The sequence below is a fragment of the Giraffa tippelskirchi genome, chromosome 3 (genome assembly GCF_054371585.1).
Source record: "Giraffa tippelskirchi isolate mGirTip1 chromosome 3, T2T-mGirTip1v1.2.pri, whole genome shotgun sequence".
Classification (NCBI taxonomy): Eukaryota; Metazoa; Chordata; class Mammalia; order Artiodactyla; family Giraffidae; genus Giraffa; species Giraffa tippelskirchi.
In genome coordinates, this window is record NC_137277.1 from 27,710,344 (window position 1) to 27,733,813 (window position 23,470).

Consider the following 23,470-nt stretch of genomic DNA (forward strand, 5'->3'; position numbering starts at 1 on the left):
TTTGGAGAAAAACAAAGGTAACTACTCAGTGGATTAGGCCCTTCATTACTTCTATGAAATACTTTATAAGTTGATTATTTCATGTTAGCATCCGTATACACATTCTTTTTTAAAAATGCCAGTCAGTAAAAAAAGCTAAAAAAGAATATGCTAACCACTAAGCCTAGTGTTGGAAACACAAAAGTGGCTAAGATAGGATTCCTTCTGGCAATTCACGATCCCACAGAGAAAACAAACAACTCAAACTCTAATGACAAAGAGGGAGCCGTGAAGTAATAAAGCTACACTTCTCTTAACACAGTCATTTTCCTCTTACTCACTCCTTATTTGTTGACTTTATAAATATTTGAGTTTGCTTTATGTCCATACATTGGCTGCAAACATCACAGACAATGTGCATAAATAGGATTTAACCCATACACTCAAGGAGTTTTATGCTGAGAGAAAATGGCATGCAAAAATATCTTTCTTTTTTTAAAAAAAGAAATGGATATGGGTAATGAGAGCTGTAAGTTGGTGTTGGAGCATAGAAGAGGGGAAAAAAAAGACTTCTAACTGGATCAGGGAAGATGTTGCTAAAGCAATGCTGTTTAAACGGAAATTTGAAGGGCCATTGGTATCATCAGATAGACATCTTGGGAAGAAGAAGCTTGCAAAAGAAAGTTGGGAGAAAGACAAAACACAGGAAAAACACTTTGAGTACCCATAGAGTTCTAGTGGGGAGAGTAGGAGATGAGAGCCAGGTTATCAAGGGCATTGGGGCCAAGCGACCATGTTACCACAGCAGTGCTCTCGGGCAGATTTGAGCCTGCAGCAGAGTCAATCACTTGGAAGGCTTGTTGAAACCCAAACTCCACCTCTGTAGTTAATGATTCAATCGGTCCAGAGTAGGGCTGAGTATTTGTCGCTTCAGTAAGTTCACAAATGGTGCTAGTATTTAAGGACCACTTCTGGAGATTGGCTCAGATGGTAAAGAATCCGCCTGCAATGCGGCAGACCTTGGTTCAATCCCTGGGTTGGGAAGAGCCCCTGGAGAAGGGAACGGCTACCCACTCCGGTATCCTGGCCTAGAGAATTCCACGGCCCGAGGATCCTGGCAGGCTACAGTCCATGGGTTCGAAAAGAGTCGGACACAACTGAGCAACTTTCACTTTCACTTTCTGGAGAGCTCAACTAATGATCATGTAGAGGATGGCTTAGGAATAGAGAGAGCAGAGATAGAAACACCAGTCAGAAGACAGTTATACCCATCCAGGTGAAATGAGACGCAAGCCGATATCAATGGAAACAGGATAGTCAGCTATAGTCAAGAGTGGGTATTTTCCAATAAAAATCAATATGATAGAAAGTATAATACTGAATTAGGTCAAGTTACATATCATTGAGGGGAGTGACTTCCTTTCAGGTTGTATGAAAGGATATCTTTTATTTCTGCTAGTACTGAATTGGTCTAGAAAAACGGAACTAAATTGGGAGGTGTGTAAATATAAGAAAATTCTTTTTAATGTTAGAAATTGTAATTGGAGAATAAAAACTTTGAGCTCATAATCTAAAATTTGGAGAGGCTACAAAAGGTGGGAATCTAATCAGTTCTGCTCTCAGGAGAGATTACCTCCAAAATCTATCAAGGCCTATAGTTGTAGCTCAAACGGTAAAGAATCTGCCTTCAAGGCAGGAGACCAGGCTTCGATCCCTGGGTTGGGAAGTTCCTCTGGAGAAGGGAATGGCAATCCACTCCAGTATTCTTGCCTGGAGAATTCCATGGACAGAGAAGCCTGGCGGGCTATAGTCCATGGGGTCGCAAAGAGTTGGACATGACTGAGCGACTAACACAGCCCATAGTGATAGCTGCCTTCCAGGTGATTATGACATAAACTTTAAAAAAGTTCTATAGTTATATATTTTATTTATAGAGATTTCTTGAGAGAGGTGAAGGCAGGGTTAGGGACTCTGGAAGGTTCAAATAACAATTCCTAAGGTTTGGAGTTTAGACCAAAGCTACTTACTTGTGATTGTCATTCTAACCTCTACTATTATTCCTATTAAATAGATATCTAATAGCTAATTGAGGCAATATTTTCCTTTTACTTTTCCTAGAGATTTATCCTGCAATAAAATACAGTTTATTGAAAGACGTACATTTGAACCACTTCCTTTTTTGCAGTTTATGTAAGTTACAAATACAACTTCATTATATTTGGAATTTTTAGAAAACTTAATTTTTATCAAATTAATTTGTTACTCATTTTGAAATATTATTAAAATTATATAACAAGTGCTTTTTGTCTCTGGCAAAGGTTAGTGTGAGAATTATTACACAGATCAGAGTGAATCGTTACAGAGCAGTGAGTGATTCCCAACCAGGGTAATTTTGCATGCAGTGACATTTGGCAATGTCTGGAGACATTTTTGGTTGTTAGAACTGTATGTGCTACTGGCATCTAGTGGACAGAGGCCAGAGATGCAGCTAAACATTCAACAGTGTACAGGAGAGCCCCACCACAAGATAGAATTATCCAGTCTCAAATGTCAACAGTGCCGCTTTTCTAGAGAAATAAAGATCACTTAACATAAGCACTTATTGAGCATTTACTAAATGCACCAAGTATATAATCATTCAAGTGTCAATCCTATTATCTTCCACAGTGAGATTTCTTTAGTGTATGGAGGGAGTACTGGTGTTATTTTCATCATATATAAATTAGATTTACTGCCAAAGGATAAGTGTTTTGAAAGAATATATATTTTTCTTCTTCTTTTGCTTGTGTCTTTTTTTGTAGAAATCTTGGTTGCAATTTACTCACAGAACTGAGCTTTGGAACATTTCAGGCCTGGCATGGAATGCAGTTTTTACACACATTGTAAGTGAAATAGAAGATGAATACATGTATAAAACTGTGTGTAAAAACATCATACAGTTATTGGTTACCTGGGTGTAAGCCTAGTATGAATCCTGAAAAGTATATCTTGTGATCCTTTTTTTTTTTTTTTTCTCAAATGAGGAAACTAAGGTACAAAGAGGCCAAGAGACTTGTCTAACTCCTATGTATGAAACAGTCTGGTTTCCATAGTACTGATCTTTGGGACAGGCAATAAAAGGCACCAAACAAAAACATTCAAATTAACACTGTCATGGAATCCCACTGATGCTGCTCCAATATAGGAAGGGTCCATGAAGTTCCATTTTTGAATTTGACTTTGATTCCTGCTCATGTGCAAAGTTCCTAACTGCTTAACGTCTATACAATGCACAGCTGCAAAGATCTAAGTTTAGCACAAAATTCTTCATGGAACAAAAGGTATGGATGCTTCCTCAACCATTAGCTTCTTTTAAATGGTAAAGGAAAAGGAATTCCTGAACATCCGCTACAGGGCTCTCCCCAATCACCCAGATCCTTGTTTTTCAAAAAGTATGCCTCTGAAGTGAATTATCTGTGGCCAGTAAGAACCTTTCAGTTATGGAAAAAGATGATGTTTTTGTTCAGCTGTAGTGTGAAAAATATAAAGAAAATACATTGCTGTAGCCTAATGCTATAGACTTTACCTGACTACTCGTCAATAACAAGTGTGGGTTTTACACCCCTTCTGCTCAAAAATTCTGTGATTTCTCTGTGACACAAGCAAATCATAGTACATTCCATGGCCGGAAGGGGATTTTCGAGTCAAGGTCAAGAGCCTTCTCTATGCCTGGCTTTGGTAAAGGCTCTCTTACTGTCTTGTGGCTCAGAAATCCAGTTTCACACAGTTCCTTTCCAGTTAATGAAGGTGTTAAGGGTGTATCCAGAGCTACAGATCCCTATCTGGGGTGGCCTCCCCCCACCCCTCTGCCCCTCATGAGTTTCCTGATGCCTACTTTGGGGAAAGAGCACACAGGGTCAGTTTTCCTTTGGCCAGAGAGCCGGTGCCTAAGGTCCCTCCACCAGGAGGTTTCAGTAGCGTCAATACAATGTCTTAAACTCACCACCTTTTCTAAACATTTTATAATGCCAAGAGTCCCTAATAAGAATCAGAGTTTCACTGTGGTTATGCAGACAACAGGAAAGTAAATTGTGGAATCACAGTAGACAAAAATTGATGAATTCGTTCAAAAACATTCACAGAGTGCCATGCCTACTGTGTGTCAGCACTGTTCTAAGGGCAGTGTTGGGGACACAAAGAAGAATAGGACAAGGACTTTGTCCCCAAGAAGCTTTGACACTGGAAAGAGGAAGATGGATGTTGATGGGAAAATATAGGAGAGCCATGCTAGCATCTATGCAGCAGGGTAACAAGGTGGGCAGGGGCAGCAAAGTAGAAAATGGGTGGTGGGTCAGAAAAGATTCTTAAGGGAAGAGACACCAACTTGTTCCTTTTGAATTTCTGTGTTTATCATAAATGACAGGAAAAGGTAATGAAAGAATCTGAGCTATCTGGTGTTGGAAATAAATCAATACTGTACTCCTAAAACTCATTCAAAGTTTTACCATCAAAAGATTGTCACAATACAGTAAGTGTGTGTTGGGGGTAGGGCTCTTTGATGGGGCCAAGTCTTTCTACTAGACAAAGCTAATTTGCTTCAGGCAACATTTGCCATGGTGAGATACAAACTTTATTGCATCTTCTTCCAAAGGGAAGATGCCAAGGGAAGATGCTACCCCTCGAGTTAAGTCATTTTATTACCTGTAATGACTAGGGTGTTTCCAAGTTGAAATGATATTTTCCCTTGCATTAACTAAGTTTGGTAAAGGGCCCCAGTTGAGATAGATTTGTCATGAATTAAATGAAGCTTAAGCTTTAGGGCTCCTCACTTGCATAAGTCCCTTCCAAGGTCTTGGGAGTGGTCCTAGCAATTTTTGTATTCTTATCTTTGTGTGCTTTTATTAGAATTTCCCAAAGTAGATAAGGTTCAGGCCCTACAAAAACTTGATTCATCACTGGCTTTCAGGTAATTATAAGAGTAGGTTTCTTAAATGAAGCCTGTATGTTATTGACAAACACCAGGTAAATAGGTTAGCAGGGTGGTAGTCTATTTTGAATCTGACATCCACCTCAAAGTTGAACCAAGGGCTTTTTAATTGAGTACAACTTTGTGAATGGCAGTAATGATCATGTCTCTTTCAGATGAAATCAGGAATGAAATATATTATGGAAAAGCAGCAGTGGTTGATAATCCTAAATGTTAAGTATACTTTTTCTTCTGACTTTAAACTGCTTCTCCTTCCTTTACCTACACAGATCCAGACTGATGGCTTAGTTTTTAAAAATTCTTTTAGTCACTTCATTGTTTTTAACAATACAAGCTCCATGATTTTAGAAACTAAAGGACTGTACAATGTAGAAAGGCTATATAGTTATCCAGACAGAGCATGTTCACATGCTGGCTTGTCTGTGGTACATCAATATTGTACCAAGAACATAAGCATTATGAGAGAATTAGAGGAAAACCAAAGCCTTATCCCTATTGAATTATTTACCCCACTGTTGAGAATATTGATGAGATGGGTGTGGTCACACCATGAAGACAAATTGAGCTGTGGTCACCAAGCTTCCCAGTCAGCCGGCCTTGGTTTTCTTTAGACAGGTGTGTACACACAAAAGTTAGCACGCTTGAGGATGTTGTCATCACTTTTTGGTATGTACTGAAATCCCAGCAGCTTCTCAGATTCAGAAAAGCATCAGCATTAAAAATGAAAACGAACTCACTTGGGCCTGTCCTCTGGGATGATTTAGGGTGGCTGTTCTTTTGGGTTTTTTTTTGGTAATAGTTCAAAAATTTGAGATTGTCACACCTAGCAACTGCTCTACTTTTCTTGTCTCAACTGCATCTTATTCTTACCACCTATATTACAACGTTTCTACTCCTTGTCAAAAGCATAGTAATTCTTCCTCTGCCCTATAACATTTCTTTAATACCTACATCTCTTAGATACTTATTATGTTCCAGGCACTATACTTACTATACAAGTAAGATAGTGTGCCTAAAGCTTTTACCATAGTGCTTGATACATGGTAAATACTGAATACATATTACTTCACACGTTTTTTTCCCCCAACAACTTTTATTATCCCCATTTTAGGGATGAGGAAATTGAAACTCAGAGACACTGGATAACTTGCCTAGATTCACACTGTTAATAAGAAGCAAAACCACTTATGAGCTTTGCAAGTAATTTTCTACGCAGTTCTTCATTTCCTTGTAGTAAGAGCTAAATGATGACAGTTTGGCTTTTTGTACCTTGCATCTTGAAGTTGGCTTCTAACTTGAATAGCGCCTTTAGAGCTGTTTTCCCTGTGATAACTCCACACTTCTGGAGCTCTTGGCCAAGCCACCTCTGGGCATCCTCAGGGTTTCTGGCCAGTGCAAATATGACATCATCACTTCTGAGCACCTACTCCGTGCCCAGTCTATGCTGGGTGCTTTGCATATGCTCTTTCACTTAATCCTCAAACTGCCTTACGAGGTAAATGATACTAAGTAAGACAGAGATGTTCATTATTCAAGTCACTGTACCAGAAAGTGACAATCAGAATTCAAACTCAGGTCTGCCTGATTTCCTTGTGTCTTCCTCCGTTCCTCACTGCCAGGGACTCTTCTTCAAGGCTACTCTCAGAACTTGCATGGAAAGACAGATTCACCACTTCAAATTCTTTAGGCTGCCCCCACCCCACCCCAAGAAAGGGTGTACGTGGTGCAGCTGGAGGTCTTGTATTGAGGAGCCTCACATGGGGAGTCATGTTCTCATGGCTCATGGACCTATGCAGATGAATAAAGGAAAGGGGGTCAGCCCCTCCCCAAGTACTTCAAATATATTGGAACAGGGTCTAGGTCACTCTGCTCATTTCTTTGACTGCCTTCCTCCAAGGAACCAGTTTGCCCTGCCTGCCTTGGGATTCTAGCATAGATAGTTGTGGAGTTTGTCCTATTTGAAATCTGTTTTCACCGCCTGATTTGGACATTTTTTCAGCTAAAGCTGTTAGGATTTCAGTACACTCACGACAGTGATGACAGGCTTCAGTCCTCAATTCTTCTGTCTCCTCAGTTAATAGAAAGGAAACATAGCCCATCTGTCTGGACCTGTATAGAAGAATTTGGAGAAAAAAAATAACAGGTAAGAAATGTTCCCTTATTTTGTGTTCTATAGCAGAAGGCTGATGCGAAAACATTTGAGCTTTATTCTTCAAATAAGATATATTTTTCAAAACCATTTAGGACAGCATTTGTTAAACTTTGACTCTGAGATGGTCTTTGAGGCTAATAAAAACTGTTGCCTAGGGGAATCTGGGTAAAAATATACACATATTTCTTGATCTGTTTCTTTTTGTAACATTTTATGAGTTTGAAATTATTCAAATAAAACTTATTTTTTAAAGTTGCCAAAAAAAAAACCAAAAACAACTGTTCCCATGTTTTGTTCCATGAAGAGAAGCTCATGAATTAAAAAGGTAATGGACTAGAAGTCGGCATACCTTTTATGTGTAAAATGAAGGAATTGGGCCAAAATGGAAATGATCTGTAGTACAGTGTCCACTGTGAATCTGAAACCATTTGTCCTTTGGTTTGTAGGAAAGTAGTTGCTGTAGCAACCCCCACATTGAGCTGTTGACTCATTCTCACTCATTCTCCCCTTTGCCCAGACACAAGCTTGTGAATAAAAGGCTGCACTAAAGACAGGAGGAAGAAACAGGGTAACTTAGAGTGGCCGCATACTTTTATTTCACTAGGGATGAACACAAGGATATTAATCTCAGAGAAGGGCTGCTTGGTTAAGAAAAAACAGTAAGCTCATGGGACCAAGACCATGGGCAAGCTATTAAAAAGTGAAGGGTTGGAGAATTGAGATAATTCTGGAGAAAGATAACAAACTTTGCCAAATTGTTTTGGCTACCTATTGCTTTATAATCATTCTATTTTTATATACAGTCAGTCGTGATGACTGGGGAAAAGTGGACAGGAGAAGATGCAAAAGTGAAGGAATTCACTGTCACAGGAGCCCATCAGTGATCTGATAAGTTAGTGCCAAAAGTTTGTTTTTCAGCGCCTCAAAGTTTGAAGAACTGTGCTTAACCAAACAGGTGACACTCACGTTTTTTTCTTTTTTTGATGAGTACACACTGCTCTATTTATTTATTATTTATTTATTTTTGGCTATGCTGGGTCTTCGTTGTTGCACACAGACTGTCTCTATTTGCAGTGACTGGCTACTCTCTAGTTGCAGTGCACAGGCTTCTCACTGCAGAGGCTTCTCGCATGGAGCACAGGCTCTAGGGCACGAAGGTTTCAGTAGCTGTGGCACAGGGGCTTAGTTGTCCACAGGGACATGTGGAATCTTCCTGGACCATGGATTGAACCTGTGTCTCCTGCATTGGAAGTGTGGAGTCTTAACCACTGAACTTCCAGGAAAGTCCTATTTTTTTCACTTTCTTGATAGTGTCTTTTGAAGCGGAAACATTTTTAATTTTTGTAAAGTCCAGCTCATCTATTTTTCCTCTGATTGTTTATGCTTTGGGTATCAGGTAGTGTAGCGGTAAAGAATCTGCCTACCAATGCAGGAGATGCAAGAGATGTGGGTTCGGTCCCTGGATCAGGAAGATCCCCTGGAGTAGGAAGTGGCAACCCACTCTATTATTCTTGCCTGGAAAATTCCGTGGACAGAGGAGCCTGGTGGGCTACAGTCCATGGGGTCAAAAAAGAATCAGACCTGACTGAGTAACTGAACACAGGGCATACACAATGCAAAGTCATAAAAATTTACTCCTTTGTTTTCTTCTAAGAGTTTTATAGCTTTAGCTCTTCCTTTTGGATATTTGATCTATTTGGAGTTAGTTTTCTTATATGGTGTGACGTGTACGAGTCGAGCTTCATTATTTTGTGTTTGGATGTACAGTTGTCCCAGCACCATTTGAAAAGACTGTTCTTTCCACATTGAGTTGCTTTGGCACCCATGTTGAAAATCAATAGACCGTAAATATAAGGCTTTATTTCTGTACTGTCGATTCTGTTCCATTGATTTAACATGTCTATTCTTATGCCAGCACCACACTGTGGTTGCAGTAGCCTTAAGCTGGGTTTTGAAAGCACCAACGTTGTTTCGGTTTTTCTTTTCCCTTGAATTGCCATATGAATTTTAGAATTAGGTTGGCAATTTCTGGAAAGAAGTCAGCTGGGATTTTGATAGACATTACCCTGAAACCATAGGTCAATTTGGGAAGTGGTGAAATTTTAATAATGGTACTTTCCTATCCATGAACACAGCATGTCTTTACATTTAGACCTTCTTTAATTTCTTTCAACAATGTTTCATACTTTGCAGTGTGAATCTTGCACTTCTTTGGTTAAAATTTTTCCCAAGTATTTTATTTGTTTTGATGCTGTTATTCATGGAATTGTTTTCTTAATTTCATGTTTGGAGTACTCATTGCTGTTGTGTAGAAATATAACTAATTTTTGTATATTTACTTACATCCTGTAACTTTGCTGAACTCTTTAATTAAGGCTAATAGTTATTTTTAGATTCCCAGGAATATGTCTTGCGGTCTTCTAGTTTCCCAGGAGTGTGTTGGAACATTACGAAGTCTCTGTGGGCATCTCACTCCTCAGCTTTTCTTTCTTTCTTTCTTTTTGGCTGTGGGTCTTCTTTGCTGTGAAGGCTTTTCTCTAGTTGCAGAGAAAAGGAGCCACTCTCTAATTGTGGTGTGCAGGCTTCTCATTGCAGTGGCTTCTCTTGTTGCAAAGCACTGGCTCTAGGGTGCATGGGCTTCGGCAGTTGCAGCACATGGGCTCATAGTTGCAGCTCCCAGGTTCTAGAGCACAGGCTAAATAGTTGTGGCACAGGGGCATTGTTGCCACGTGGCATGTGGGATCTTCCTGGACCAGGGGTCGAACCCGTGTCTCCTGCTTTGGTAGGTGGATTCTTTACCAGTGAGCCACCAGGGAAGCCCCTCAGCTTTGCTTTTTAAGATGTTTGGTTAGGCTGTTTTTTGCCTCAAACTGTTATCCACAGCCTCATACAACTGTCTTGTTAAAATATTTACCTGGGACTATTTTCCAAAAATACCATCTGAGAAGAGACCTTTTACATTAGGCCCCTTCCAGTCAGGTCAAAGGCAAACCTTTCAAGTAAGGTCTTCCAGGGAACCACCAAATGTGTAAAATAATGCTGGTGCTTTGGAAGTGAGGCGTTGAAGGCCCTCCCGGTCTGTTCTGCTTCCTCTGGTACCAGAGATGTGGGCTATTTTTCAAGGCATGGAGAGCAAAGGTCTGGAACAAGTGTACAAAGTTTCCTCATTTGTAAAATGGGGCAACACAGATCTCATTGTTCTTACAGAAATTAATTTGTTTTCCTTGAATAAATGATTCCCTGGTTTGCTGCAAGCCTGTTGGTTAAATTTCCAGAGTTCAGGAAAGGTTGATTCTGACCATTTTTGAGGTCAGTTTTGTTGTTGCTTTTATGGAGGGATGAATTTTCAGATGTCCTTACTCCATCAGTTTTACTAATTTGCCTGCAACATTGTTTAAAATCTCAGTGACCATAGGCTAATTAAATATTTAATCATGGGAGATGATTAAGGAAAAGAAAGAAAAAGAGAAAGTACAATTCTCATAGAGGCTTTCCCAGATGGATAGATGAAGTTTGAAAAGGTATTTCTATATTTAGTGCTCTCACAGTTAAGGTTAACATAACAGATATTCTTAACCCATAACAGATATTTTTTTTCCCATACAGGTTAAACAAAAGCTTTAGAGTCAGAACTGAGTACAAATTCCAGTTCTGCTGCTTACTGGTTTGATGACTTAGAACAAGTTATATAACTTCTCTGTGCCTCAGTTTCCTCATTTGTAAAATAGGGTAGTAAGTCGATCACATAAGGTTACTATGAGGATTAAATGTTAAATGCCAATCACAGATGCCTAGCAACCCAACAGATGTTAGTTGTGATAATTAGCTTTATAATAATCTGCAAAAATATGCTATGATTCTTGGGTGGAGTTAGCCTAAAGACAGATTTTCTTTCCTTGCTTCCTGTGTCGTCTTGGTTTTCCTTTTCCTTATTTGTTTTAAAGAACTAAGAAGAAAATCTATTGTAGTATCTTGGAATAAAACTTTGTTCCAAAAAAATTAATTTGTTCATCTTTTGATATATAAATAAAATGTTATTTATTTATTCAACAAACATTTATTAAATACCTAGTAAATATTAGGCACTCTGTCAGGCACAGGGATAACAATGACAATATAGTGTGGTCACTGCTTTGGAGTTGTTGACAGCCTACGAGACTGACAAGCAAACAGGTGATTACATACAATGTAGCAAAGGCTATGATACTAGGATACACATGGGACCACATGATGGGAATATGACTTTCACCAGTTCCTCTTGTATTTATCTCTTCTTCTTTCCTATTTTTGTCTTTAATTGGGTAGTTTAAACTATGAAATTTAAGAAAAATTTCTAGAGATGAAAGAAAAACACCTTGAGTTACGGAGGACTCTAGAGATAGTATTGGGAGAAGGCAATGGCACCCCACTCCAGTACTCTTGCCTGGAAAATCCCATGGACAGAAGAGCCTGGTAGGCTGCAGTCCATGGGGTCGCGAAGAGTCAGACACGACTGAACGACTTCACTTTCACTTTTCACTTTCATGCATTGGAGAAGGAAATGGCAACCCACTCCAGTGTTCTTGCCTGGAGAATCCCAGGGACAGCGGAGCCTGGTGGGCTTCCGTCTATGGGGTCGCACAGAGTTGGACACGACTGAAGTGACGCAGCAGCAGCAGCAGAGATAGTATTTCTTATGGAGCAAGGGCTTCCTACCAGCATAGTCACTTCTAGGGTTTTTGACCTGAAAAGTTCTTTGGCATTTTTTTTTCTTTGCTACCCACTATTTGTCTATTTTTTTTTTCCTCTCTTTCTCTTCTCCTTCTTATCATCTAGAGACTTGGGTAATTCCCAAAGGAAGAGTGCTTTACGGACTCTAAGGGTGATTTATAGGTAAAGACAGAAAAAGATTAATTTTTTACCAAGTTCCATATGCCCCAGAAATGAATGTAAACTTTCTTGGACGTCATTGAAAATGCAGACAGTTTTAATTCCATTCCATTTTTCAGAATTCTCAATCGTAATCCTTTGACAGCAGTGGAAGATTCGTATCTTTTTAAATTGCCAGCATTAAAATATTTGTAAGTATTGCAGCATTTTCATGGCCCTTGGGATGATTTCTGTTCTTTCTTACTTTTGTCACAGGTTGAGTATTTTGTCTAAAAAGTCATAATTTAAATTTTAACTAGGTTCTTGATACAAGAGTTATTGGCAAAGAAAAAAGTTAAAGAATATATATGAGTAAGACAGCCAGCAGAGGAAGAGAGCAGTGTTGAAGAATGCACGTAGATACGGAAGGTGTAGATGCATTAGGAATATTATTTATCCAGGAAGCAAAAAGGAATAAGGGGTACATTATTTGAAAAAAAAAAAAAGTTATCGAGAGAGGTAGATGCAATTGAAAATGAGAACTCGGGATAATAAAAAAAGATTTTACTGTTCAGCACCAGGGTCATTAATTAGATGATGCAAATTTAAATTTCTCCAATAAGAGTCCTCTGGAATTATCTAGGGCATATAAGAAGTCAGAATTGAAGTAATCACATGTTAAAAATTTTAAGTTTAGAATTTGTGTTTATATTATATGTTTATATCTTACGTGTTTGGGCCTCTCCTTCAGAGACATGGGAACAACACAAGTGTCACTTACAACGATTGAAAGCGTTCTCATGATGACCCTTGAATTGGAAAAACTGTAAGTTGATTTTTATTGTATTTATTTTCACTCGATTGTGTTTTTTTAGGTTTATTTTATTATTTTTTAAGTTTATTGATGTATAATTTTCATTTAAAAAAAGATCACTGTTTAAAAATACACAGTTTGATGTGTTTTGACAGACTTATAGTTCTGTAGCCACCATTACATTTGAGAGATAGAAAACTTCTGCACCCCCCCAAAGACCCCTCGTGTCCCTTTATAGTCAGTCTCTTCCTCCCACTACCAGCCCCTGGCAACCACCAATCTGATTTTTGTCTTTATAATTTTGCCTTTTCCATAGCATCTTATACATGAAATCATGTGGTATGTAGCCTTTTTTGTTTTTGACTCCTTTCACTTAGCCAGTCTCCTTGGAGATTTATTGATGCAGTTGTACCTATTGGTAGTTCATCCCTCAGCAGTAATGCTGAGTAGTATTCTAGTTGTGTGGGTATATAGTTTGTTTTTGCATTTATCAGTTGATGAACATCAGCTGAGTTGTTTCGTTTTTCGGCTATTATGAACAAAACCTCTAAAAATATTCACATGCATATGTGAGCATGTTTTGTGCAAATGTATGTTTTCATTTCTTTGGGGTAAAATACCTAAGGGTGGGATTGTTGCATCATATGCTAAGTGCATATTTAACTTTTTAAGAAACTGCTGAACTGTTTTCTAAGGTGGCTGTTCCATTTTGCATTCCCACTGGCAACGTCTGAGAGTTGGCATTGCTCCACATCTTCACCTGATCCTTATATCTGTTTTAAAAAATTCAAGCCTTCCTAGTAGGTGTGTGGTTAAATTTAATTGTGCTTTAATTTGCATTTCTCTAATAGCTGATGCTGTTGAGTGTCTATTCATGTGCAGATGTCTTTCAAAATGAGGTGTCTGTTCAAATCCATTTTAATTGGATATTTATATTGAGTTTTAAGAATACTTTATAGAGCACTGAAAAAAAAGTCCTTTCTCTTAGATATGTGTTTAGTAAATATCTTCTCTCAGATTGTGACTTACCTTCATTCCATTAAAGTGTCTCTGAAGACCAGAAGTTTTAAAATTTTGAAGAACTCTAGCAATTTTTCTTGTATGGTTTGTGCTTTTTTGTGTCTTACCTAAGAAATCTCCCCCTGCGATCCCATTGCCTAATCCAAAATCACAAAGATTTTCTCCTGTGTTTTCTTCCAGAAGTTGTATAGTTACATTTAGGTCTATGACCCATTTAATTTTCATGTATGGTGTGAAGGAAGGGGTCAGGTTTTAAATTTTTGCAGTTTGAAAAACTATTTCTGTAGATCCTTATTGTGACAGTTTATTACACACCTCCAGTTCAGTTCAGTCACTCAGTCATGTCCGACTCTTTGCAACTCCATGGACTGCAGTATGCCGGGCTTCCCTGTCCATCACCAACTCCCAGAGCTTACTCAAACTCATGTCTAGAATCATTGACTAGAGTCAATGATGCCATCCAATCATCTCATCCTCTGTGGTCCCCTTCTCCTCCTGCCTTCAATCTTTCCCAGCATCAGAGTCTTTTCCAATGTGCCAGTTCTTCGCATCAGGTAGCCAAAGTACTGGAGTTTCAACTTCAGCATCAGTCCTTCCAATGAATATTCAGGACCGATTTCCTTTATTTGGGTGGAGTGTTCTATAAATGTCAATTAGGTCAAGTAGGTAGATAGTGTTGTTCAAGTCTTCTAGTCCTTTCTGATTTTTTATCTACTTGTTCTGTTAATTATTGAGAGAGGAATGTTAAAATCCCTAACTGTAATTATAGATTTTTTTTGGTTTCTCCTTGCCACTCTCATTTTTCATTTGTATATTTTGAAGCTGTTACCGAATGGATAATTTTTTAGGTAATGTCTTCTTCATCAGTTGACTTCATCAATTGTATCATGATGAGGTAACATTCTCTATCCCTAATAATATTCTCTGCTTTGACACTGACTTTGTCTTAAAGTGATATGTCCACTCCAGTTTTCTTTTCATTAGTGTTAGCATAGAATAATTTTTTCGACCCTTTTAACCTTTTATTTTCTATTGAAGATGGTTCTTGTATATAGTTAGCTTTTGCTTTTTGTCTAGTGTGATGATTCTTTTAATTAGGATGATGAGAGCATTTGCATTTAATGTAATTATTGATATTACTACATTCAAATCTACTGTCTTGCCATTTGCTTTCTATTTGTCCCATCTGTACTTTCTTTTTCCTTTTTCTTCCTACTTTCAGATTGAGTACATTTTGTTATTTTATTTCCTTTGTTTGCTAATTCATTATAACTCAGGTTTTGTTATTTTAATGATTGCTTTATAGTTTACAGTATGCACCTTTAACTTATCACAGTCTATCTTCAAATGATATTACACAATTTCATTAATAGTATAGGAATCTTACAATAGGGTACTTCCATTTCTCCCCTCCTGGCCTTTGTGGTATTGTTTTCATATATTTTACTCATGTCATAAACAGCACACTATATTATTTTTTGTGTAAACAATAGATTATCTTTTAAAGATATTTAAATAATAAGAAAAATCTTATATATTTACCTATGTTGTTACCAATTACAGTGTTTTTATTCTTTTGCGTAGATCCATGATTCCATCTGGTATGATTTTCCTTCTGTTTAAAAATACTTTTTAACATTTCTTACAGTGAAAATCAACTAGTGATGAATTCTTCAGCTTTTGTATACCTGAGATAGTCTTTATTTTGCTTTTATTTTTGAAAGATCTGGGTATAGAATTCTAGCTTGATAGAATTCAATTCACTACTTGAATTGTTATTACATTATTCCCACTTAGTATTTGTTTACGTTGTTTCCAACAAGGAATCTCCTGTCATTGTTATCCTTGTTCCTCCATACGTAGTGTATCGTTTTTTCCTCTGATAGCTTTAAATTTTTTCTCTTTATTGCTGGTTTTGAGCAATATGATTTTTTGTGCCTTGGTGTAGTTTTGTCCATGTTTCTTATCCTTAAAGTTCACTGATCTTCTTAACTTTGTGGGTTTATAGTGTTTAGCAATGTGGGAAAAATTTGGCTATTATTTCTTCAAATTTTTGTACTTCTCCTCTCCTTCAGGGACTCCAAGTATACATATATTAGGTCACTTGAAGTTGTTGCACAATTCATTGATGTGCTGTTCAGTTTTGTTGTTGTTTTGTTTTTTTACTCTTTGTGTTTCATTTTGGGTTGTTTCTATTACTATGTCTTAATGTTTTCTGATCCTTTCTTCTGCAGTGTCTAATATGCCATCAACCTTGCCCAGTATCTTTTTCATTTCGACATTGTTTTTATAATCTCTAGAAGTTCAGTTTGGATCAGTTTTCCATCTTCCATGCCTCTACTTAACATTTTCAGTCTTTAGTCTGGGTTTTGTAACAAATGAAATACAGTTGTTATAACTTTTTTAATGTATGTTGTTGTTGTTGTTGTTGTTCAGTTGCTAAGTTGTATCTGACTCTTTGTGACCCCATGGACTGCAGAATACCAGGCTTCCCTGTCCTTCACTATCTCCCAGAGTTTGCCCAAATGCATGCCCATTGAGTCAGTGGTGCAATCTAACTATCTCATCCTCTGTCATCCTCTTCTTTTGCCTTCAATCCTTCTTTTCCAGTGAGTTGGCTGTTTCCATTAGGTGGTCAAAATATTAGAGCTTCAACTTCAGCATCAGTCCTTCCAATGAATATTCAGGGTTGATATCCTTTAGGACTGACTGGTTTCATCTCCTTGCTGTCCAAGGGACTCTCAAGTCTTCTCCAGCACCACAATTCAAAAGCATCAATTCTTCAATGCTCAGCCTTCTTTATGGTCCAACTCTCACATCCATACATGACTACTGGAAAAATCATAGCTTGGACTATATAGACCTTTGTTGGCAAAGTGATATGTCTGCTTTTTAATATGCTGTCTATGTTTGTCATAGTTTTTCGTCCGAAGAGCAAGTGTCTTTTAATTGCATGGCTGCAGTCATGGTCCGCAGTGATTTTGGAGCCCAAGAAAAGAACACCTGTCACTGCTACCACTTTTTCCCCTTCTATTTGCCATGAAGTAATGGGACCACATGCCATGATCTTAGTTTTTTGAATGTTAAGTTTTAAGCCAGCCAGCAGTCAGCCAGTCAGCCAGCTTATTCATATATTATAATTTTTAAAATGTCCTTTTCTACTAATTCTAATATCTGTATAGATAATTAGTTAGTTTTAATTGATTGCTTTTTTCCCCAATACAGGTCACATATTCCTGCTTATTTGCATGCCCGGCAATTTTTCATATGATTCTAGACATTGTGAATTTTTAGCTTATTGTGTGCTATATATTTTTATAAAACGCTTGGGTTTTGTTTGGGGTAAAGTTAAGTTACTCAAAACAATTTTATTCTTTTAGGTCTAACTTGTAAGATTCATTAGGTAGCACTTCAAGTAGCTTTTAAGTCTAGAATTCATTATTTGCAACTACTGAGACAAGTCCTTTCTGTGCATCATGAGGTTTTCCCTTCTGACTTGTAGGAACAGATGCTATTCCCAACCCTGTGTGATATCCAGTTATCTTTTTTTTTTTTTTGCCTTTTAAAAAATTTATTCATTTTATAAAATTTATTTTTTGTTGAAGGATGATTGCTTTCCAGAATTTTGCAGTTATTCTTATTATTAATCCTTTCATGTGGTTCTTTTCCTGGCATCAGTTAATTCCTCACACAAATGCACTGACCAATACTTTGTTGAATACTCAAGAGCTCCCTTTGCATATCTCCAGAGTTCTTTGTCTGAGTACTTCTTTTCCCTCTAGTACTCTGCTTTGTGAACTCTCATCACCTTGGTTTTCCCAGATTCTCAGCTCCATTTCTTCAGCTGGGGAGTCTACCAGTCTGTGCCAGGGTTTCTCTTCCCTGTACCATGACCTGGAAATTCTCTTAAAGAAGTAAGCTAGGGCAGTCATAGGGGTCATTTCATTTATCTCTCATCTCTTGGGGATCACTGAACTTGATTGCCTGAGGTCCGGTTTCTTGAAAACTGTTTTTCGTATGTTTTGTTTGATTTTTTCATTGTTTCAGGTAAAAGGTTAAATTGGTCCTTGCTACTTCATCTTGACCTGAAGCCAATAATATTCTTTAAGTCTGTTTTGTTTTGATATGGATGGAGTCCAATCAAAGACTAGGCATTGCATGTCATGTCTTTGTTTCCCTTAATGTAGAATGTTTCCCTGCTTTTTTTTTTTTTGGTCTTTTATGGCATTGGCATTTCTGAAGAGTCTAAGCCAGTTGTTTTATAATTTGCCCCACAATCTGGATTTGTCTGTTTCCTCATTAGATTCAAAGTAAACATTTTGGAGAAGAATACTATATAAGTGACATATCCTTCCTTCCTACTTCATCACTTCAAGTGGCCCGATGCTAAGTCTGATCACTTGATTAAGGTGATATCTTACATATGTCTCCATTGTAAAGTTATTTTCCCCCTTGGTAATTGATAAATAATATGTGGGCTGAACTTTGGGATCATAGAAGATCCTACTTCCAGACAACTCTTCACCCAGCTGTGCATCAGAGATAATCCTTGTCTGAATCAACTATTACATTGATAGTTGTAAAATGACACTTTCCTAATTTTATCATTCCTTTCGCATTTATTACCTGTTATTATTCTATAAAGCAGAGCTCCCTCACTTTTCTTTTTGAATATCATTATGAACTCATGTACTCTTCTTTAATTATAACTTGTTATAATGATAATGTTATTCTTTTGAATGTTCAGATTGTCCAGATTTGGTCAATGAGATCTCTGTTATAATTTAACCACACAATATTTTTTTATTCCTAGAGTAATTTCTAATGTATTTATTACTCACAAATAGGAATTGAGAAAGAGACTCCAGAAGGGGGACTTATTCAGATTCTTCTTAGAAGTCTTCCTACTTCTGTGTACTCTCAACCCAAAATGAAGCTTTTAGGTTGGAAGGAGATATTTCTGAATTAAACTACAGATCAATGTCACCCAATTCTAGTCCCTATTCCCTTTTTTCTAGGCATACCATCCCCACTGCCACCCTAATCCTTCTGTTGGGCACCTCTGGCCTCTATATTTATTTTCAACAGTCAAGAGCAGCAACTGGCCAACTGATCTGTATCCAGTTCTCCAATCCATATGCCCCAAGAGCTAACTCCTTTATGCACTGGCCTGTGGTGGCCTTGGCCTGCCTCTTCCACCTATTCGAGTAACTCCTTTACCACAAATTTGATTCTCTGCATTTCCATTTATAGGATCTTACCTATCCGTACGACCTGCTGCCTCTGCCAATTTAAAAATACTATTGAGGTTGTCTGCAAGACAGTCAAACTGCATTGTGACAGTGATTGCCCGACAAACATCACATTTTGTGGTGAGTCTGAATTGCCTGATGGTAATTTTAAAATTGTCTTTTAATTCTTTAATTTTTATTTTTAACCAGTGATGATAAATTTTAAAATTAATAATGTAATTGCATTATTTTTATTCATTCAGAATTCCACATCCCTAAATTTCTAAGAACTACTCTCTTACTAAAAATCAGATTCTCAGTTACATTATTAAGCTAATAATAGCTTAGTTACATTGTTAACTTAGTAACTGATATACGTACATAAAAGAACAAGAAAAAGGAATGGAAGGGGGAAGGGCATTAGCATGAATGGCCACACAGTGTGTTCTGTGCTGTCTGCAAATGAGAATTTATTCATACAGTGCATCAGTTTGTAGACTGATTCTATATACATTAGGTCTCAAGTATCCTTTGTCTTACAGGGTAGATGTAAATATATTTTTGATATTTTGTCTATTTTTGTAATATTATGAAAGAGTACAAGTGATGCTGTCTTATGGCCTACATGGAGCCTGAGAGTTTCTGGTTCCACCACCAGAAGCTGCTAGCTAGCACTTCTAAAGGATGGGTGCACTGTGTGTGTGCTAAGCTGCTTCAGTCACGTCTGACTCTTTGAGATTCTATGGACTGTTGCCCACCAGACTCCTCTGTCCATGAGATTCTCCAGGCAAGAATACTGAAGTGTGTTGCCATACCCTCCTCCACGGGTTCTTCCCAACCCAGGGATCGAACCTGCGTTTCTTACATCTCTTGCATTGGCAGGTAGGTTCTTTACCACTAGCGCCACCAGGGAAGAGCAATTTTATTCTTAGACTGTCCAGCTCTGAACTTGTTCTGAATCTCAAACTTTTCTATCCACAAAACACTCAGGTGCTTCTGACTATTTTTCTATTTATTAGATTTGTTGGCACTAACTCGATAACCTCCAAAATGTGCTTTGATGCCCAGATATCTTAAATACAGGTGTCTCAATGGTCTAGAACACATCATAAATAATAACACTTTGTTACTTATATAAAGATAATTTTTGCTTCTTTTTCAAAAAAATTTGTTATTTTGGCCACTCAGTTCCTTGACCAGGGATAGAACCTGGGCCATGGCAGTGAAAATACTGAATCCTAACCACTATACCACCAGGGAACTCCTCAAAACTATTGTTTTTACCAATTATATTACTCTCTCTCCCCCAGAAGTGGGCCAGAAAAGCCATTTTTAATCTCCTTTTGCAGATGAGGAAAAACAAGATCCGAGATATTAAGTGCAGTGGCCTAGTACCCAGATCTCCTGTCTCCGATTTTAGGCTCTCTGCACACCCACGCTCCTCCTCTCTCATGACCCTTACATCCTCCTTTGACCCTTGCCACCACCGCCAACGTTTTTAATCCTTTTGTAAGAGAAGCCCAGCTACACAACGGTACATATTACCTTCACACAGTCAGAAGCTTTGGATGGTTTCCCAGCACACTGGAAATATTAGAAGCGAAATGAAACGAAAGCAAAGTAGGCAACTGACAGAAGTTGCTTTTCCCTTTTGCATTATAGTACTTCAAGTATTATTCTATTGGTCTGTCGAACATTCCACACTGGCATATAGGCTGGCAAATCTGTTAGCTTATGGATCCCTGCCTAAATTTCAGCAAAGAGCCAGGGTGACATAAGTGTTTTGGACATAGAGCCCTCTTTTCTAGGGGCTGGAATATATGGAGGCAGGGACTGAGCAAAGGACTCAATGGGTGGGTGGAGGACACGTTCGGATGATGACCTGTCGGCAGCAGTTGTGGTCACGGTCATCTGGGATAGTAGTAAGAGTGCAGGTGCCCTGAAGAGGTGGAGGGAGGAGACCTTATGCTCCTCTGCGTCTGAGGCAGGGTGGGGTGGGGTATGTGACTGTGAGGGGTCACAGTAGATGGGAGTAGAGGAATCTGTGTCTTCCTGCCAGTCCCTTGGGAGCCAGTTGAGTGATCCTAAATATAATTACTATATTTCATGCCACAGAATTTTCTGAGTAGATGGTCACTTTTTCAAAAGATATCTTTTTCACCTTTTAGTGTAATCAATCACTGGCCTATGTTTGGGTTTCTTTCTCTCCCCTCCAAGTGGCACTCACACATTTGCTGATGCCTAATTTATTTGTCTGGGATACATGACTGTGGACTGACCAAAAGCTCTCCCATCAGTCTTCACTTATCAAAAACAGTCTCTTCTCTTTTGACAGATGAAGATACATCTATAGGGAATGCAGAAGGATCGTTCATGAAGGTGTTACAAGCCCGGAAGAAGAACACCAGCACAGAGCTGATTATTGAACCCGAGAGGGCATCCTCAGACAAAAGTGCTGTCAGTCTGTCAGCCTTCATGAATGAGCAGCTGGACTTTAATGATGAGAGTAACGTGATCAGTGCACTGAATTACATACTGCCTTATTTCTCAGAGGGAAATCTAGAAGATGTTGAATCCACATTATTGCCCTTCATTCAACTTCTTTTTACAAATGCCCACGAGGGAGATATGCCACTGGGCCATCTCAAAAACAATGCAAAGAACCCTTCTGTTAACCCTATACACAACAATTCAATTTATAAAAATAAATTGAGGAAACTCTATTTTCTGGAAAACTTGTTAAAGACAGAAGTTCAAGAAAAACTTGATGAGGTTAAAAAGAAAGAAAAAACGGCCATGCTTACCCGTGCCAACCTTTTGGGTCCCAAATTTAAACGCCAGATCTTTCCAAAGAAACTGGAAACAGCCCAACCACAGGAAAACAGCCTAGCTGAGATTGAGAGCCCAGGGCAAAGGCTGCTGAGAGTGAACAGGGTCCTCAAGCGCCCAAGGGGCCTACAGAAAAGGCACTTCAAAGATGCGGGAGATGAGAGCAGCAAGAAGAAACAGAATGCCCAGCCATTGGTGGAGAACACTGCCAAAGAAAGAAGGCTCCAGAGGCCGTCCCCAAGGGAGCTGGATGAGCTGGACATGGTGAGGAGGCCCAGGAAGTTAGTGGGGAACTCCTTCAACACAGAGCCTTCGTTCATAGAGGAACACAAGTCAGCAGCCTATTCTTTGCTGAAACAATACTCTTGGGATAGGCCTTCAGACCCCCTCCCTCCAAAACCCCAACCTGAGGTTAAAAAGAAATCAAAAGGTTTATCCCTCACCATTTCCATTTTAGAAGACGCTGATGCTAGAGTGAGAAACATGAAGTCTTCCAAACCAGTCTTGCATTCCAGAAAAAAACACCTCTTCCATAAAACTCGCTCTCGGGTGGCCCACAGAACACCTACGGCCAAAATAGGTCAAGAGCAGAGAAAGAAAGATTCACTCAACAGAATGATGCTGGCCAGAAGGCCTCCATTCTCTGCAGTGAGGAGTCTCATCAATTCCCCTCCACGAGAGGCATTTTCATCTTCAGGATTACTGGATCCTCAGGAAAAGCCTTTTTCAGAATTATATTCTCTTTCAGATCCTCCTAATGGAAAGTCTAGTTCAGTGAACAATACTCCACATGTTTTAGAAGCAGTTATCTCTTCAGGAAACATGACTCTGCCGAAAGAAACCAGGCCTGGAGTCACTGCCCATAAGAATGTCTCCAGTGCACATTCTACTGTTGCTGCGGACTTCACGCCACCTGTTCAACACACCAACGAAACACAGTGGGAGTACCACAACGTGGGCACTGAGTTCGCCTCTAAGCCCCCAAGCCTCGGTTTCCCAGCGCTCGCATCCCCAGGCGATCAGTTTGAAAGTCAGCTTAACCAGCAGCTACGGCCCCTCATCCCCAGCAACGACGTAAGAAAGCTCATCGCTCACGTCATCCGGACTTTGAAAATGGACTGCTCTGAGACCCACGTGCAGCTGGGCTGCGCCAAACTCATATCCAGAACAGGCCTCTTGATGAAGCTTCTCAGTGAGCAGCAAGAAATAAAGGTGTCCAAGGCAGAATGGGATACGGACCAGTGGAAAACTGAGAACTACATCAATGAGAGCACAGAAGCCCAGAGTGAACAGAAAGAGCGGGAGTCCAGTGAGGTGAGGATTGTGCCTGAAACATGGGACCTGGACTTTCACTCAGTTCAGGACATGCCATTAACGTGCCCAAGCAGGAAGTCCTGGGGCTCCTCGTCTGTATCTTGTCTCGGCCAAGCTGGCTAAGACAGTGACCTACCACTCTGCTCATTCAGAGAACGTGCCACTACTGCTAGGGTAGATGAGAAGAGGACATAACCCACAAGATAGATACATTGTAGAAGAAAATGCTAACGATGAGATCAATAACTTTAAATTTGGTTTCTTCTTGTAAAAGCTATCCACCTGAAAAGGATGGAGTCTTCTAGTAGTTTAAGAAT

The 23,470-nt window shown here is 38.9% G+C and overlaps 1 protein-coding gene across 7 annotated transcripts in view; it reads left to right on the plus strand.

Annotated features, from left to right (window-relative positions):
* Nucleotides 1-23,470, plus strand: part of LOC145543082 (uncharacterized) — a 48,040-nt gene that overhangs the window by 13,978 nt on the left and 10,592 nt on the right. For 2 of the 7 annotated variants that reach the window (XM_081583464.1, XM_081583469.1), the window contains exons 4-9: nucleotides 2,098-2,169; nucleotides 2,781-2,861; nucleotides 12,086-12,157; nucleotides 12,697-12,771; nucleotides 19,033-19,151; nucleotides 21,346-23,153. In XM_081583464.1, coding sequence (XP_081439590.1) covers nucleotides 2,098-2,169; nucleotides 2,781-2,861; nucleotides 12,086-12,157; nucleotides 12,697-12,771; nucleotides 19,033-19,151; nucleotides 21,346-23,153 — 2,227 coding nt within the window. The remainder of the gene's footprint in view (nucleotides 1-2,097; nucleotides 2,170-2,780; nucleotides 2,862-12,085; nucleotides 12,158-12,696; nucleotides 12,772-19,032; nucleotides 19,152-21,345; nucleotides 23,154-23,470) is intronic. The other 5 variants (XM_081583467.1, XM_081583468.1, XM_081583466.1 and 2 more) reach the window with 4 other exon arrangements.